The sequence below is a fragment of the Liolophura sinensis genome, chromosome 2 (assembly GCF_032854445.1).
Source record: "Liolophura sinensis isolate JHLJ2023 chromosome 2, CUHK_Ljap_v2, whole genome shotgun sequence".
NCBI classification, from domain to species: domain Eukaryota; kingdom Metazoa; phylum Mollusca; class Polyplacophora; order Chitonida; family Chitonidae; genus Liolophura; species Liolophura sinensis.
The window spans coordinates 7,379,698-7,394,983 of record NC_088296.1 but is presented as its reverse complement, the minus strand read 5'-3'; the positions used below and the strand labels follow the sequence as shown (position 1 = coordinate 7,394,983).

Genomic DNA, 15,286 nt, shown 5'->3' with positions numbered 1-15,286 from the left:
AATAAATAAAAATGAATTTAGTTTTCAACTTTGGAGTGTACATCTAAGCCACCTAAGAGTGTACATTTTTTTTCCTGCCATGATTTCTTCATATTTCCTATTAGACAGGACTTTGTATTTGCAGATATGCTTGGATATTACAAGACCTGATGGGTGTTACATTCTGCATATTCATGCTGAAAACTATCAGGTTACCGAGTTTGAAGGTGAGTTGTACTGCAGGTTACGGAGTTTGAAGGTGAGTGGTACTGCAGGTTACGGAGTTTGAAGGTAAGTGGTACTGCAGGTTACTGAGTTTGAAGGTGAGTGGTACTGCAGGTTACCAAGTTTGAGGGTGAGTGGTACTGCATTTACCAAGTGTGAAGGTGAGTGGTACTGCAGGTTACCGAGTTTGAAGGTGAGTGGTACTGCCAGTTACCGAGTTTGAAGGTGAGTGGTACTGCCGGTTACCGAGTTTGAAAATGAGTGGTACTGCCAGTTACCGAGTTTGAAGGTGAGTGGTACTGCAGGTTACCAAGTTTGAGGGTGAGTGGTACTGCCGGTTACCGAGTTTGAAGGTGAGTGGTATTGCAGGTTACCGAGTTTGAAGGTGAGTGGTACTGCAGGCTACACAGTTTAAAGGTGAGTGGCTCTGCAGTTACCAAGTCTTAGGGTGAGTGGTACTGCACCGTACCATGTTTGAGGGCGAGTGGTACTGCAATTACTAAGTTTGAAGGTGAGTGGTACTCTAGGTTACCAAGTTTGAAGATGAGCTGTATTGCAGTTTACCAAGTTTAAAGGTGAGTGTGGTGTTGCAGGTTACCATGTTTAAAGGTGAGTGGCACTGCAGGCTACCAAATTCAAGGGCGAGTGGTACCACAAGTTACCAAGTTAGAAGGTGAGTGGTACTGTAGGCTACCAAGATTGAAGGTGAGTGTAAATGCAGGATACCAAGTTTGAAGGTGAGCTGTACTGCAGTTTACCAAGTTTAAAGGTGAGTGGTGTAGCAGGTTACCATGTTTAAAGGTGAGTGGCACTGCAGGCTACCAAATTCAAGGGCGAGTGGTACCAACAAGTTACCAAGCTAGAAGGGGAGTGGTACTGTAGGCTACCAAGATTGAAGGTCAGTGTAAATGCAGGATACCAAGTTTGAAGGTGAGGGATACTGCAGTTACCAAGTTTAAAGGTGAGTGGTGTAGCAGGTTACCATGTTTAAAGGTGAGTGGCACTGCAGGCTACCAAATTCAAGGGCGAGTGGTACCACAAGTTACCAAGCTAGAAGGTGAGTGGTACTGTAGGCTACCAAGATTGAAGGTCAGTGTAAATGCAGGATAACCAAGTTTGAAGGTGAGGGATACTGCAGTTACCAAGTTTGAGGGCGAGTGGTACTGCAGTTACTAAGTTTGAAGGTGAGTGGTACTGCAGGCTACCAAGGTTGAACCGTGAGTGGTATTGAGGTTACCAAGTTTGCGGGCGAGTGGTAATACAAGTTACCAAGTTTGAAGGTGAGCAGTATTGTAGGTTACCAAGTTTGAAGGTGAGTGGTACTGCAGGTTACCAAGTTTATAGGTGACTAGTACTGCAGATCTGGGGAGAAAATTAGAATAAAAACAGTTCAGGTTACAGCCACATTCTGATTTGCTTCTCCATTTTCATTGACAATAGGTCCACACAGAATTACCTCCGTTGATGTCACTGTCTCATTTAAAAGGTATATTTTTAGGAGTAATCAGTGGTTAGCTGGGACCACAGAAAATGTTCAATGGCAATGGCTTCAGAGTTAAAGCTAGTTGTAGCTTTAACACAGATACTTTATTTTTTAAACTTATTCGGAAAGCTCAGGATAACCGTTATGTATTTTTTTAATCCATTTCATCGTACTTTTAAAATCCTGGCCCTGATTAATAAAATAATTTGGTGAAACTGCTGAAAAGCTGAAAAACATGCACTTCAAGTCTTCATTCAAAATCTTGTGACATTTCTGGAACTCCCAAAGGCTGATATTTTTTTTCATATCCTGTTGTCGAGAAAATATCTGTCACTGTTGTGACATATCCAATATGCTGCATGCTTCAACAGGCGAGGTCCCACATCTCGAAGTTTAACACCTGGAAAACTAACTTCACGTTACGTCATAATCACTGTGATATGATAAGGGAGGTAATTCAGAGGAAACCTATTCGTATTTCTTCAACTTTTTTGCATATGTTTTTCTAAACATATTTTCAAGGCAGTTTTATTCTTTGCCTACTAAAATTATATTTTCTGTGAATCTCTGATTTTGGTAAAACCAGCAGACTTATTTCATCGCCATAATCACAAGATTAAGGTATATATAAATAGCATTCAAAATTGCCCTTAAGCATGCAAAAAGGTTTTTAAAAATAGGGTACCCTAAATTCCAAAACTTTTTGCATATGAAAGAGCAACTTTCGGTGCAATTTATACACATTTGGAATTTGATTTTGGAGACAAAGCTAATTTCAGAGCTTCACGAAAAGTCTAACTTGAATAGTCTACAGATAATAATGCCTTCAGATGACGCTTAAAGAAACATTTTGCAAATATGTGAAAAGGTTGAAGAATAAGAGTACATGTGTTAAAATTTGTAACACCTGTAACCAAGCAGTACTAACTAAGCACCTGTAAGGCCTCCTGCTATACAAGCAGTACTTACTCCCACATGCTATGGATCCTATCAGTTGCCCGGTACTGCTGAATTCTTAACCTCTGATGTTGTATTTCAAAATTTTTTGATTATTCTCCTGAACAGATCCAGGCGGTGATTCAGTGATAAAAGTATTTCAACATGAAGTTCTTAACCACAAAGTAGAAGCAGCTGTAAAACTTAAAATTTGTTTATTTATTTAATTTGAAACTAAATTTGATCTAGTTTTATGCTGTGCTCAAGAATATTTTACTTTGATATACAGCTGGGGCCAGCATTAATTTAACTTGAAACCTGTCAGCGATCTGACCTATTGCCATTCTTGTCTTTTTCAGGCTTGTACAATTCTATTAGTCTTGTTATTTTTCTACGATATTTTCTTCGTGTTCATCACAAAGCTGTTCACCAAGGTGAGTGCCAAAATCACTCAGTTATTTAACCTTTCAACATGTTTAAAGTATCAACTGCTGCCAAATGCATTAATGAACAGAATGCATTAATGAACAGAATGCATTACTGAACAGAATGCATTAATGAACAGAATGCATTAATGAATAAGCAGTTAACACCACCTAGGCGGTATGGCAGTCGTATCATGAATAAAATGCTAATCCATCAGTCCGCCTTTTTGAATATAAAATGCCAATTTGAATTTTTTTTGTTTTGCACTTATTTGTGAGAGGGGGCCTCCATGGCTCAGTTCGATAGCGTGCTAGCACAGCGTAATGACCCAGGAGCCTCTCACCAATGTGGTCACTGTGAGTTCAAATCCATTTCATGCTGGCTTCCTCTTGGGCTGTAAATGAGATGGTCTGTCTGCAACCCGCAGATGGTCGTAGGTTTCCCCCGGCTCTGCCTGGTTTTGTCAACCCACACTGATGGCCGCCGTCGCATAAGTGAAATATTCTTGAGTACGGCATAAAACACCAATCAAATAAATAAATAAGATATTTGGAGAGGAACAGTATCCGCTTGATTGACCAACATCAGGGCTTCACAAAAAGTGTAGTTTGTGGGTCTTGACATAGTACTGCCCTCAGTGTGAAATGCCATGTAAATATGCAAAAACGTCGGTTAGATTAGTGATTTCCTATGAAGCTAACTGTATCAGAGATTGAGGGGCCTTCGTGACCCAGGGGGTTAGCACCCCAGAGTGGTGCAATGACAGAGGAGCCTCTCACCAATGGGGCCGCTGGGAATCAGTCCAGCTCATGCTTGGCTTCCTCTCGGCCGGTGCATGCCAGCAGCCAGCAGATGGTCCATGGGTTTTCTCTTGGGCTCTGCCGGGTTTGCTCCCACCATAATGCTGGCCGTTGTCATGTAAGTGAAATATTCTTGAGCAATGGCATAAAACAGTGTGGCGTAAAGCAGCAATCAAATAAATACTAGTATTTAAACGTATCTGAGATTCAAAACTTACCCATCGATCAGAATGAACTAACCCTTACTATGTCTCATTGTGTGCACAGAGTGGGGAAAGTGTCATGTGGAAGTGGCTACAGGGGGTGGCAGCTCTTCAGGGGAACAGGTAAGTGCTGGATTGGATTTGAATTAAAGTGTTTATGTGTCATGCAGGCACAATACCAGTGAGGTTACATGTTCAAATCTTGTTGTCGCTATTTCGGCAGCAGATTTAAATTAGAAGGTTTGTCAGGAACTCAGTGAAGATCAGTCATTTACCTCACCGTCTTTAGGCGGTTTGCAGCATAGGCCAAAGATAGCACCTCCCTCAATAATCAAGCATTAAAATTACAGACAAGACATATGCTACTTTTTGTGTTTAGTTGATAGCAAGAACATTACAAATTGAAATCTGGATTACTGTTCCAAAATAGAGATGATGGACACTCCAGTTTCCTTCACCCATGACATATAGTACATTTGTGTTTTTTAGTTGATAGCAAGAACTTACAAATTGAACATCTGGATTACTGTTCCAAAATAGAGATGATGGACACTCCAGTTTCCTTCACCCATGACATATAGTACATTTGTGTTTTTAGTTGATAGCAAGAACTTACAAATTGATCATCTGGATTACTGTTCCAAAATAGAGATTGATGGACACTCCAGTTTCCTTCACCCATGACATATAGTACATTTGTGTTTTTAGTTGATAGCAAGAACTTACAAATTGAACATCTGGATTACTGTTCCAAAATAGAGATGATGGACACTCCAGTTTCCTTCACCCATGACATATAGTACATTTGTGTTTTTTAGTTGGTAGCAAGAACTTACAAATTGAACATCTGGATTACTGTTCCAAAAAAAAGGATGATGGGCACTCAGTTTCCTTCACCCATGACATATAGTACATTTGTGTTTTTAGTTGATGAGAACTGAAAAATGGATAACTGTGATTTAAACCTCAAGCACTTACTCACTCACTCACTCACACACTCACTCACTCTACTCCGCTTCTTTACTTCAGCCACATACACAAGTTTGGAAATGAGCTAAAATTTTGCCCACTAAAGTGCAAATAAGTGTCTCAAAATATTATTTTTTATTGCTGAAATATACAATTTTTCATTTGAATATCATCCCATGTTCCAAGCACATCTTGGGCAAATTAGTCATGGACAAAATTAAAGGTCATCAATAGGTAAGCTTAAAGACAAGAACAATGTCCTACAGGCCATAATCATTATTTAGGGGTAAGCTCAAAGACGAGAACAATGACCCACAGGCCATATCATCCTTTAGGGGGTAAGCTCAAGGACGAGAACAATGTCCTACAGGCCATATCATCATTTAGGGGTAAGCTCAAGGACGAGAACAATGACCCACAGGCCATATCATCATTTACGGGTAAGCTCAAGGACGAGAACAATGTCCCACAGGCCATATCATCATTTACGGGTAAGCTCAAGGACGAGAACAATGTCCCACAGGCCATATCATCAATTAGGGGTAAGCTCAAGGACAAGAACAATGTCCCTCAGGCCATATCATCATTTAGGGGTAAGTTCAAGGACAAGAACAATGTCCTACAGGCCATATCATCATTTAAGGGTAAGCTCAAGGACAAGAACAATGTCCCACAGGCCATATCATCATTTAAGGGTAAGCTCAAGGACAAGAACAATGTCCTACAGGCCATATCCTCATTTAGGGGTAATCTCAAGGACAAGAACAATGTCCTACAGGCCATATCATCATTTAGGGGTAAGCTCAAAGACGAGAACAATGTCCCACAGGCCATATCATCATTTAGGGGTAAGCTCAAGGACGAGAACAATGTTCTACAGGCCATATTATCATTTAGGGGTAAGTTCAAAGACGAGAACAATGTCCCACAGGCCGTATCATCATTTAGGGGTAAGCTCAAAGAGGAGAACAATGTCCCACAGGCCATATCATCATTTAGGGGTAAGCTCAAGGACGAGAACAATGTCCCACAGGCCATATTATCATTTAGGGGTAAGCTCAAGGACAAGAACAATGTCCCACAGGCCATATCACCATTTAGTGGTAATCTCAAGGACGAGAACAATGTCCTACAGGCCATATCACCATTTAGGGGTAAGCTCAAGGACAAGAACAATGTCCTACAGGCCATATCATCATTTAGGGGTAAGCTCAAGGACGAGAACAATGTTCTACAGGCCATATTATCATTTAGAGGTAAGCTCAAGGACGAGAACAATGCCCACAGGCCATAACATCATTTAGGGGTGAGCTCAAAGAGGAGAACAATGTCCCACAGGCCATATCATCATTTAGGGGTAAGCTCAAGGACAAGAACAATGTCCCACAGGCCATATCACCATTTAGGGGTAAGCTCAAGGACAAGAACAATGTCCCACAGGCCATATCATCATTTAGGGGTAAGCTCAAGGACGAGAACAATGTCCCACAGGCCATATCCTCATTTAGGGGTAAGCTCAAGGACAAGAACAATATCCCACAGGCCATATCCTCATTTAGGGGTAAGCTAAAAGACAAGAACAATGTCCCACAGGCCATATCATCATTTAGGGGTAAGCTCAAGGACGAGAACAATGTCCCACAGGCCATATTATCATTTAGGGGTAAGCTCAAGGACAAGAACAATGTCCCACAGGCCATATCCTCATTTAGGGGTAAGCTAAAAGACGAGAACAATGTCCCACAGGCCATATCATCATTTAGGGGTAAGCTCAAGGACGAGAACAATGTCCCACAGGCCATATTATCATTTAGGGGTAAGCTCAAGGACAAGAACAATGTCCCACAGGCCATATCACCATTTAGGGGTAAGCTCAGGGACAAGAACAATGTCCCACAGGCCATATCAATCATTTAGGGGTAAGCTCAAGGAGGAGAATAATGTCCACAGGCCATATCACCATTTAGTGGTAAGCTCAAGGACGAGAACAATGTCCTACAGGCCATATCATCATTTAGGGTAATCTCAAGGACGAGAACAATGTCCCACAGGCCATATCACCATTTAGTGGTAGCTCAAGGTCGAGAACAATTGTCCCACAGGCCATATCATCATTTAGCTGTAGGCTCAAGGACAAGAACAGTGTCCTACAGGCCATATCTTCATTTAGGGGTAAGCTCAAGGACGAGAACAATGTCCCACAGGCCATATCATCATTTAGGGGTAATCTCAAGGACGAGAACAATGTCCCACAGGCCATATCATCATTTAGGGGTAGGATCAAGGACAAGAACAGTGTCCTACAGGCCATATCATCATTTAGGGGTAAGCTCAAGGACTAGAACAATGTCCCACGGGCCATATCATCATTTAGGGGTAAGCTCAAGGACAAGAACAATGTCCCACAGGCCATATCATCATTTAGGGGTAAGCTCAAGGAAGAGAACAATGTCCTATAGGCCATATCATCATTTAGTGGTAAGCTCAAGGACAAGAACAATGTCCCACAGGCCATATCCTCATTTAGGGGTAATCTCATGAACGGGAACAATGTCCCACGGGCCATATCATCATTTAGGGGTAAGCTCAAGGACAAGAACAATGTCCCACAGGCCATATCATCATTTAGGGGTAAGCTCAAGGAAGAGAACAATGTCCTATAGGCCATATCATCATTGGGGGTAAGCTCAAGGACAAGAACAATATCCCACAGGCCATATCATCATGTAGGGGTAAGCTCAAGGACAAGAACAATGCCCATATCATCATTGGGGGTAAGCTCAAAGACGAGAACAATGTCCTACAGGCCATATCTTCATTTAGGGGTAATCTCAAGGACAAGAACAATGTTCTACAGGCCATATCATCATTGGGGGTAAGCTCAAGGACGAGAACAATGTCCTACAGGCCATATCATCATTTAGGGGTAAGCTCAAGGACGAGAACAATGTCCTACAGGCCATGTCATCATTTAGGGGTAAGCTCAAGGACGAGAACAATGTCCCACAGGCCATATCATCATTTAGGGGTAGGATCAAGGACAAGAACAGTGTCCTACAGGCCATATCATCATTTAGGGGTAAGCTCAAGGACTAGAACAATGTCCCACGGGCCATATCATCATTTAGGGGTAAGCTCAAGGACAAGAACAATGTCCCACAGGCCATATCATCATTTAGGGGTAAGCTCAAGGAAGAGAACAATGTCCTATAGGCCATATCATCATTTAGTGGTAAGCTCAAGGACAAGAACAATGTCCCACAGGCCATATCCTCATTTAGGGGTAATCTCATGAACGGGAACAATGTCCCACAGGCCATATCCTCATTTAGGGGTAAGCTCATGAACGGGAACAATGTCCCACAGGCCATATCCTCATTTAGGGGTAAGCTCAAGTACTAGAACAATGTCCCACAGGCCATATCATCATTTAGGGGTAATCTCAAATACGAGAACAATGTCCCACAGGCCATATCTTCAATTAGGGGTAAGTTCAAGGACAAGAACAATGTCCCACAGGCCATATCCTCATTTAGGGGTAAGCTCAAGGACAAGAACAATGTCCCACAGGCCATATCATCATTGGGGGTAAGCTCAAGGACAAGAACAATATCCCACAGGCCATATCATCATGTAGGGTTAAGCTCAAGGACAAGAACAATGCCCATATCATCATTTAGGGGTAAGCTTAAGGACGAGAACAATGTCCCACAGGCCATATCATCATTGGGGGTAAGCTCAAGGACAAGAACAATATCCCACAGGCCATATCATCATGTAGGGGTAAGCTCAAGGACAAGAACAATGCCCATATCATCATTGGGGGTAAGCTCAAGGACGAGAACAATGTCCTACAGGCCATATCTTCATTTAGGGGTAATCTCAAGGACAAGAACAATGTTCTACAGGCCATATCATCATTGGGGGTAAGCTCAAGGACGAGAACAATGTCCTACAGGCCATATCATCATTTAGGGGTAAGCTCAAGGACGAGAACAATGTCCTACAGGCCATGTCATCATTTAGGGGTAAGCTCAAGGACGAGAACAATGTCCTACAGGCCATATCATCATTTAGGGGTAAGCTCAAGGACGAGAACAATGTCCTACAAGCCATATCATCATTTAGGGGTAAGCTCAAGGACGAGAACAATGTCCTACAGGCCATATCTTCATTTAAGGGTAAGATTAAGGTCAAGAACAATATCCTACAAGCCTTATCAACTTGACCAGAGGGAGCAACTGTTTGCTATAGGACAAAACTGCACTGTACATACAGGTAACACTCTAATGTTTCTGATAATGTGGTTGCATGCAGCTGGAAAACTATACCAAATTAAAAATTATTTTAATTTTTTAAAAGACTACAAACTTGGCCTGAGTGGTCGCTCTAGTGCTTCACTCATTCATACACATTAGATCAGTTGTTGAGGTTGCTACATTGTAATGTTTGTCTTTCCTCTTTCAGCTTCCCATGGTGTTCAAAGTGCCACGTTTTTCCACCAGCCTAGCTGCCATGTGTTACCGGCCATATTCTCTGTTGGGCTTTGGAGATATCATAGTGCCAGGTGAGTGATATGATAGGGTGAAGTGAGTGATATCCTAGTGCCAAGTGAGTGATATCATAGTGTGAAGCAAGTGATATCATAGTGCAAAGTGAGTGATATCGTAGGCTGAAGTGTGCTATATCATGGTTCCATGTTTTAGGTATATTGTCATCTCAATCTTCTTGAAAATTAACACTTTCATAGAACTACCTCTTTATTATCTTTCATCAGGGTTACTGATTTCATTCTGCTCTGGGTTTGGACGTAAAGTACGATGTCCTTACGTGTACTTTCTATGTGGAGCAGCAGGTAAGTACAGATCTATGATGTTCATAGTGATATATTGTATTGCGTAATTTTATCAGATTATCACAAATATATTTTCAAAAATATTTGTCTGTTTCGTGCTGGGTGTGAACTGTGTCTTGGCACATAGGAATCTCCAATTTCTGTCTTTATTCTGTATTTTTTAACATTTGAGTATTTACTTGACACTTATTTTACTTTGTGTTTTGTGGCAAGCCAACACTAAAAAATCCAGATATGGAATAAAAATAAAACTGATATTGACCTATTCAGCCGGCCTGCAAAGAGTATAGACATAGCTTATATCGTACCCTGAGCATTGGCATTGGGGTCCAATACCAGAGAAAGCAACATTAAACAAAATGTTAGGGTGGTGTCTTAAAAGGTACTGCAGGTATCGAGCTGAGTGTTTGCATATATGTGGATCACACTAGCATTAGGGGGATATCCCATCGTTGATTGGATGTGTGCATATTAAGCACCATAAATTACTGAATTCCTGACATTATATTCCGTATTTTATGTTCCTGGCGTCCAATCTTTGAATTAAAATTCCGTTTTTTAATCATTGGTGATATTTTTGGCAATTATTTCCGTTATTTACCAGACCCCTTGCTAGGCCCTCCCCTTATAAAACTGTGCCCTGCTGCCTTTCTTAAAAAGATTCTTTCTTTCTTTCTTTCCAATCATTATTTCAAACAATAAAACTCCACCCACAACGGTACAAGTGTCTGCTAAAGTTCTCGTTGTTGGGCATTATTTTTTCCAGTCTTGATATTTTTATGATTTTTCTGTTTTTTAAGTTTCCCCGATCATGTTAATATGTCTTTATCAGGCAAAATTGTCACAAGATTTCTGCTGTCCAAAAAACAACAATTAGGGGCGTCCGTGGCTTAGTTGGTTAGCGCGCTAGCACAGCTTAATGACCCAGGAGCCTCTCACCAATGCGGTTGCTGTGAGTTCAAATCCAGCTCATGCTGGCCTCCTTTGCGGCCGTAGGTGGGAAGGTCTGGCAGCAACCTGCGGACTGTCGTGGGTCTCCCCTGAGCTCTGCCTGGTTTCCTTCCACTATAATCCTGGCAGCCGTTGTATAAGTGAAATATTTTTGAGTATGGTGTAAAAAAAAACAGCAATTTAAACTGATGTGGCCTTACAGAGTTTTATTTCACTCAAGAAATACCTCAGGCTCGTAGTTTACCAGTATTATTATGGAACCAAAGAGCAATGAACAAGATGTTTTAGTGTCTGTGGTGAGAGCCCAAGTCTAACTGGTGTCTAAGCAAATTGCCATTCAGGATAAAGGGACAGGTCAAGCAACTGGTCTGCCTGGTGTCTGTACACTGATTGGGCGTCTTGTATGGGGTGTATTCTGCTGGGCATTTCAGTGAGGCAGTGCTATAAACATTAGCAGTAGAACCAACCTGCTAAGCACCAAAGAACAAACACAAACATGTAAATGGGCTTGCCTTTTCTATTGCAAGCCTATGATGTAGGCCAGATCAGCACATTCATGTCAGCTTACATGCAGGATGACTGATGTTTTTTTTTTTGTCCTCAGCCTATGCTATAGGCCTAATCGTCTTATTCATGTGAACTTACAAGATTTACTGACACCTGCGTTTTTTGCCCCCAGCCTACGATGTAGACAAGATCACTACATTCATGTCACCTTATACACATATGAACCTTGACTTCCACTTTGATGTTTTCTGTTTCCAGCCGATGGTGTGGGCCTGACTATCAGGTTCATGTCACATTACATGAAGGTTGACTGACTTTTCTGCCCTATCATTTGGTGTAGGCCTGATCATTATGATCATGTTGCCGTGCATGTTTTATCTCACCAATGAGTGTAGGCCTGATTATCAGATTCATGTCACCTTACATGAAGGCTGACTGATGTGTGTTTTCTGGGATCGCTTGAGAATTCTCCTAACAGAAGCATTTGGTGTAGGCCTGATTATCAGATTCATGTCACCTTACATGAAGGCTGACTGATGTGTGTTTTCTGGGATCGCTTGAGAATTCTCCTAACAGAAGCATTTGGTGTAGGCCTGATTATCACATTCATGTCACTTTACATTAAGGTTGACTGATTTTGTTTGCTTGTCCCCAGCCTATGGCGTGGGCCTGATCATCACATTCATCGCCCTAGCCCTTATGGAGACGGGTCAGCCAGCGTTGTTGTATCTCGTGCCCTGCACTCTCCTGTCCACTGTCGTGTTGGCACTGAAACGTCGCGAGCTGAAAATGATGTGGTCAGGTGACCCGGTAAGTATAAAATGCAGCACTTCTGATCATCAAGGGAATTTTTGTTCATAGGAAATTCACCCCAGCCTGCTGGTAATCACAGGCCGGGGCCTTACTGGCCGAAGATGATTGTGCTGGCTCAGCATAGTGGCTCAGGAACCTCTCAGGGTCGCCTTCAGTTTAAGCCCAGCTCATGCTAGTTACCTTTCCGGTTGTACGTAGGAAAGGTGTGTTAGTATTCCAGTACTTAGACTCTTGTTACCTCCCCTGATCTGACAACACAGGGTCTAGTACTGACTACCTCCTTTGCTTAACTTGTCACTGTTTCATTGACTGAGATGTTCTTGAATTCCAAAAGTAAGAACTGCTAAGGAGAGGGCAATTGCTTCTGTCTCCTGACAGAATACCACTACCTCTGTATGGAGAGTGCGTCTTGATTTGACGCACACTCCACGAAATGTAACTGAGGCAGTTCTTCGTTCTTCATGTAGGGAATGTTTTCCAAAATGAGAAATATTCCGTATCGCTGCCTTTGGCCAATACATGAAGCACAATGTTATCCAAACACACCCTCAAACAATCCACCCGTATGGGTTGAAAGAAATTAAATTCTGTGTTTCTTACTTTGTTAACTGCGGATTTATTTTAGTGTTAGATGGGCGGATGAATTTGATATTGGTGATACTGATGACTGGTCACCAACGATATTCATCGGTATATAGCTGACCTGCGTGCGAAAAGGAGGCTGATTTAAAGAGAGATTTGTCAATAGCGAATCGGAATGCTACCTCCAAAGCAATGGCGGTGAAGTGTACTTGACCTTAATGTGAGTCCGGTCAAGCGTCTGGACTAGGTCTGCCAACAACCCGCGGATAGTCCTGGGTTTCTCCTGGGCCCTGAACGGTTTCCTCTCACCGTAGTGCTGGGCACCATGGTATAAGTGAAATATTACACTGTAAAACACCAATCAAATAAATAAATGTTGGACAAGTTCCATGGGTCAATACAAGATTTGCTTCCCTTTGTAGAGGGCTTGTGATCTCCCGTTTGAATGCAAGTGCTTCGTTACGAACCAGCTTGGACCTGCTGGAGACTACGGCTTGTAACCATAGTGATACAAGTACCATTATCATGATTATGTCATCTGTTTGTTCATCACATGGAAAACTATGAAAATTTTAAGAATATCAATTAAAAATATGACAGACTTCAACACTTATAACTCTGCACAATAAGCCATTACACATGCCAGTCCATGCTGGCCTTCTCTCAGGCCATACGTGGGAATATCTGCCAGCAACCTCCAAATGGTGTGTTTCCCCTGGGCTTTGCCCCGTTTCTTTCCACTTCAATATTGGCCGCTGACATATAAGTAAATATTTTTGAGTACGGCGTAAAACACTACTCAAATAAATAAATATGCCATTCACTTCCATCATGAATATGCATTTGTATGACAGGTCACAGAGAAGACCAATGGTGGGCCTCATGCAGATGTCACCGAGCCATCATACCAAACTCCGCCCCCTGTTCCTGAACTGGATGTGCAGGAGGAGGAGGAGGGGCCTACGGTCGTCAGGGAAACGGATGAGAGACAGCTTCTTATAAACAGACAGTTAGCTAGTTGAAACACAAGTGTGAGGTGACCTCATTTGTAATTCTGATGGTGTTTTATATCTGCAGTCAGTGTGTTTTCCTGCAGGTCTAGCTTTTATAGAATTCTGATATCAATGATAGTAATGTGTGCAAGGTATAAATATGGTGGTCATTTTCTCTCGTTTGAATATTAGCTTATCTGTTCTTTTCCCACCATTCCTTGAACAACTTCTGCTAATGTTTAGGAAAATGTTAAAGGTGCTATCTGGCCTCAGAGCCCTGTTAATTTTCCATAAGCGATAACGTTAACATTTAGTGCTGTAGCTCAGTCCCAAGCATTCTGTGGCGAATAAGCTTTGGAGCATACCTGGTTCAGCCTGAGCAAAAGAAGCCATGAAAATCTTGACATAGGCTGACCGTCAAAATCTGGACCTTTCTATGCTGGCAGCTGGGAGGGGTGCCTAGCAACTCCAAGGGGACGTCACTCACAGCCTCATCACCACCTCATCACAACCTGTCTCCTTGTGTCCCCTCGCCCTGAGTTTCCAATTTTCATGATTAAAACTCATACCTGCCTAAAGCATAGACAATTTCCATCAATTCCATGCCAATCATGCACCTGTGCACCAAAAATGATAGGCTGCCAGTGAAAAAAAAAATTTCATCCCTGCAGAGAAACGGAAGTGCTAATAAGGTACTGACTCCTACATGTATTGAACACTGTTTTTGCATGTAAAGGACAAGAACACGAGATGGATGTTTAAACGTCGAAATTCTGTTTTCAAATCAATGACTGCACATGTAAGTTACACAATTTATGAACTTCACGCCTCTTTTTGTACAGTATATGACGAAATTCCAGCAAAATGAATTGATGGTCGACACCAAATTATATTAAGCACACCAGGAAGTGCTATTTGTCTGGCACACAGAACCATGAAGAATTTTCTTGTCAACATGTATTTACACTTTGCCCAGATGTATAAAGTCAATGTCTCTCAAGGTCTGGTAAAGTGAACATCTATTGGCTTCCATTGGCACCACATTATGGTGCAAACATGTTGAATGCGGTGTCAGTAAAAGATTTTTAGTACAATTTGTAAATACAAATACTTTGTAATTTATTTGCAGTTCCAAGATAAATTTCTGTTTTAGTGAAAATGATTATTTTTTTTCTTATTTTTTCAAGTTGGTCAGCAGAACTCTCACCAGACATCGTTACATAGAGTCTGCAGATATGTCTGGGGACAGGTGTACTTAATTATACACAAGTAGTGTGACCCCTTATCCTGCATTAGACAAAATATTCCACTTTTTATTGGACAACAACAGTCACGTGGGGTACAGATATAGTCTCAAATCCTGCAGATGACGTCAAATGTGTCTGCTGGGTAGGTTATCTCCCTTTGTTGTGCTCCAAGAATAGTCACATGGCTGAAGCGATTCACCTTCTGCACTGAATTGATAGGTCTTTGCAGGATAAATTCCTTACATGGTTACTCAGTGATAGGATAAGGAAATATATGGTGTCAGTAGCCTGAGTAATATTAGGATTACTGACACCATA

At 41.8% G+C, this 15,286-nt stretch overlaps 1 protein-coding gene across 1 annotated transcript in view; it reads left to right on the top strand.

Annotated features, from left to right (window-relative positions):
* The window catches only part of LOC135462882 (signal peptide peptidase-like 2B), a 30,666-nt gene extending 15,648 nt beyond the window's left edge, over nt 1-15,018 (top strand). The window contains 8 exon segments of the mRNA XM_064740178.1: nt 125-206; nt 2,983-3,057; nt 4,117-4,132; nt 4,135-4,175; nt 9,489-9,588; nt 9,799-9,876; nt 11,990-12,144; nt 13,584-15,018. Of these exon segments, the coding sequence (XP_064596248.1) occupies nt 125-206; nt 2,983-3,057; nt 4,117-4,132; nt 4,135-4,175; nt 9,489-9,588; nt 9,799-9,876; nt 11,990-12,144; nt 13,584-13,751 (715 nt within the window). The 3' untranslated portion in view covers nt 13,752-15,018.
* The last annotated feature ends 268 nt before the right edge of the window (nt 15,019-15,286 follow it).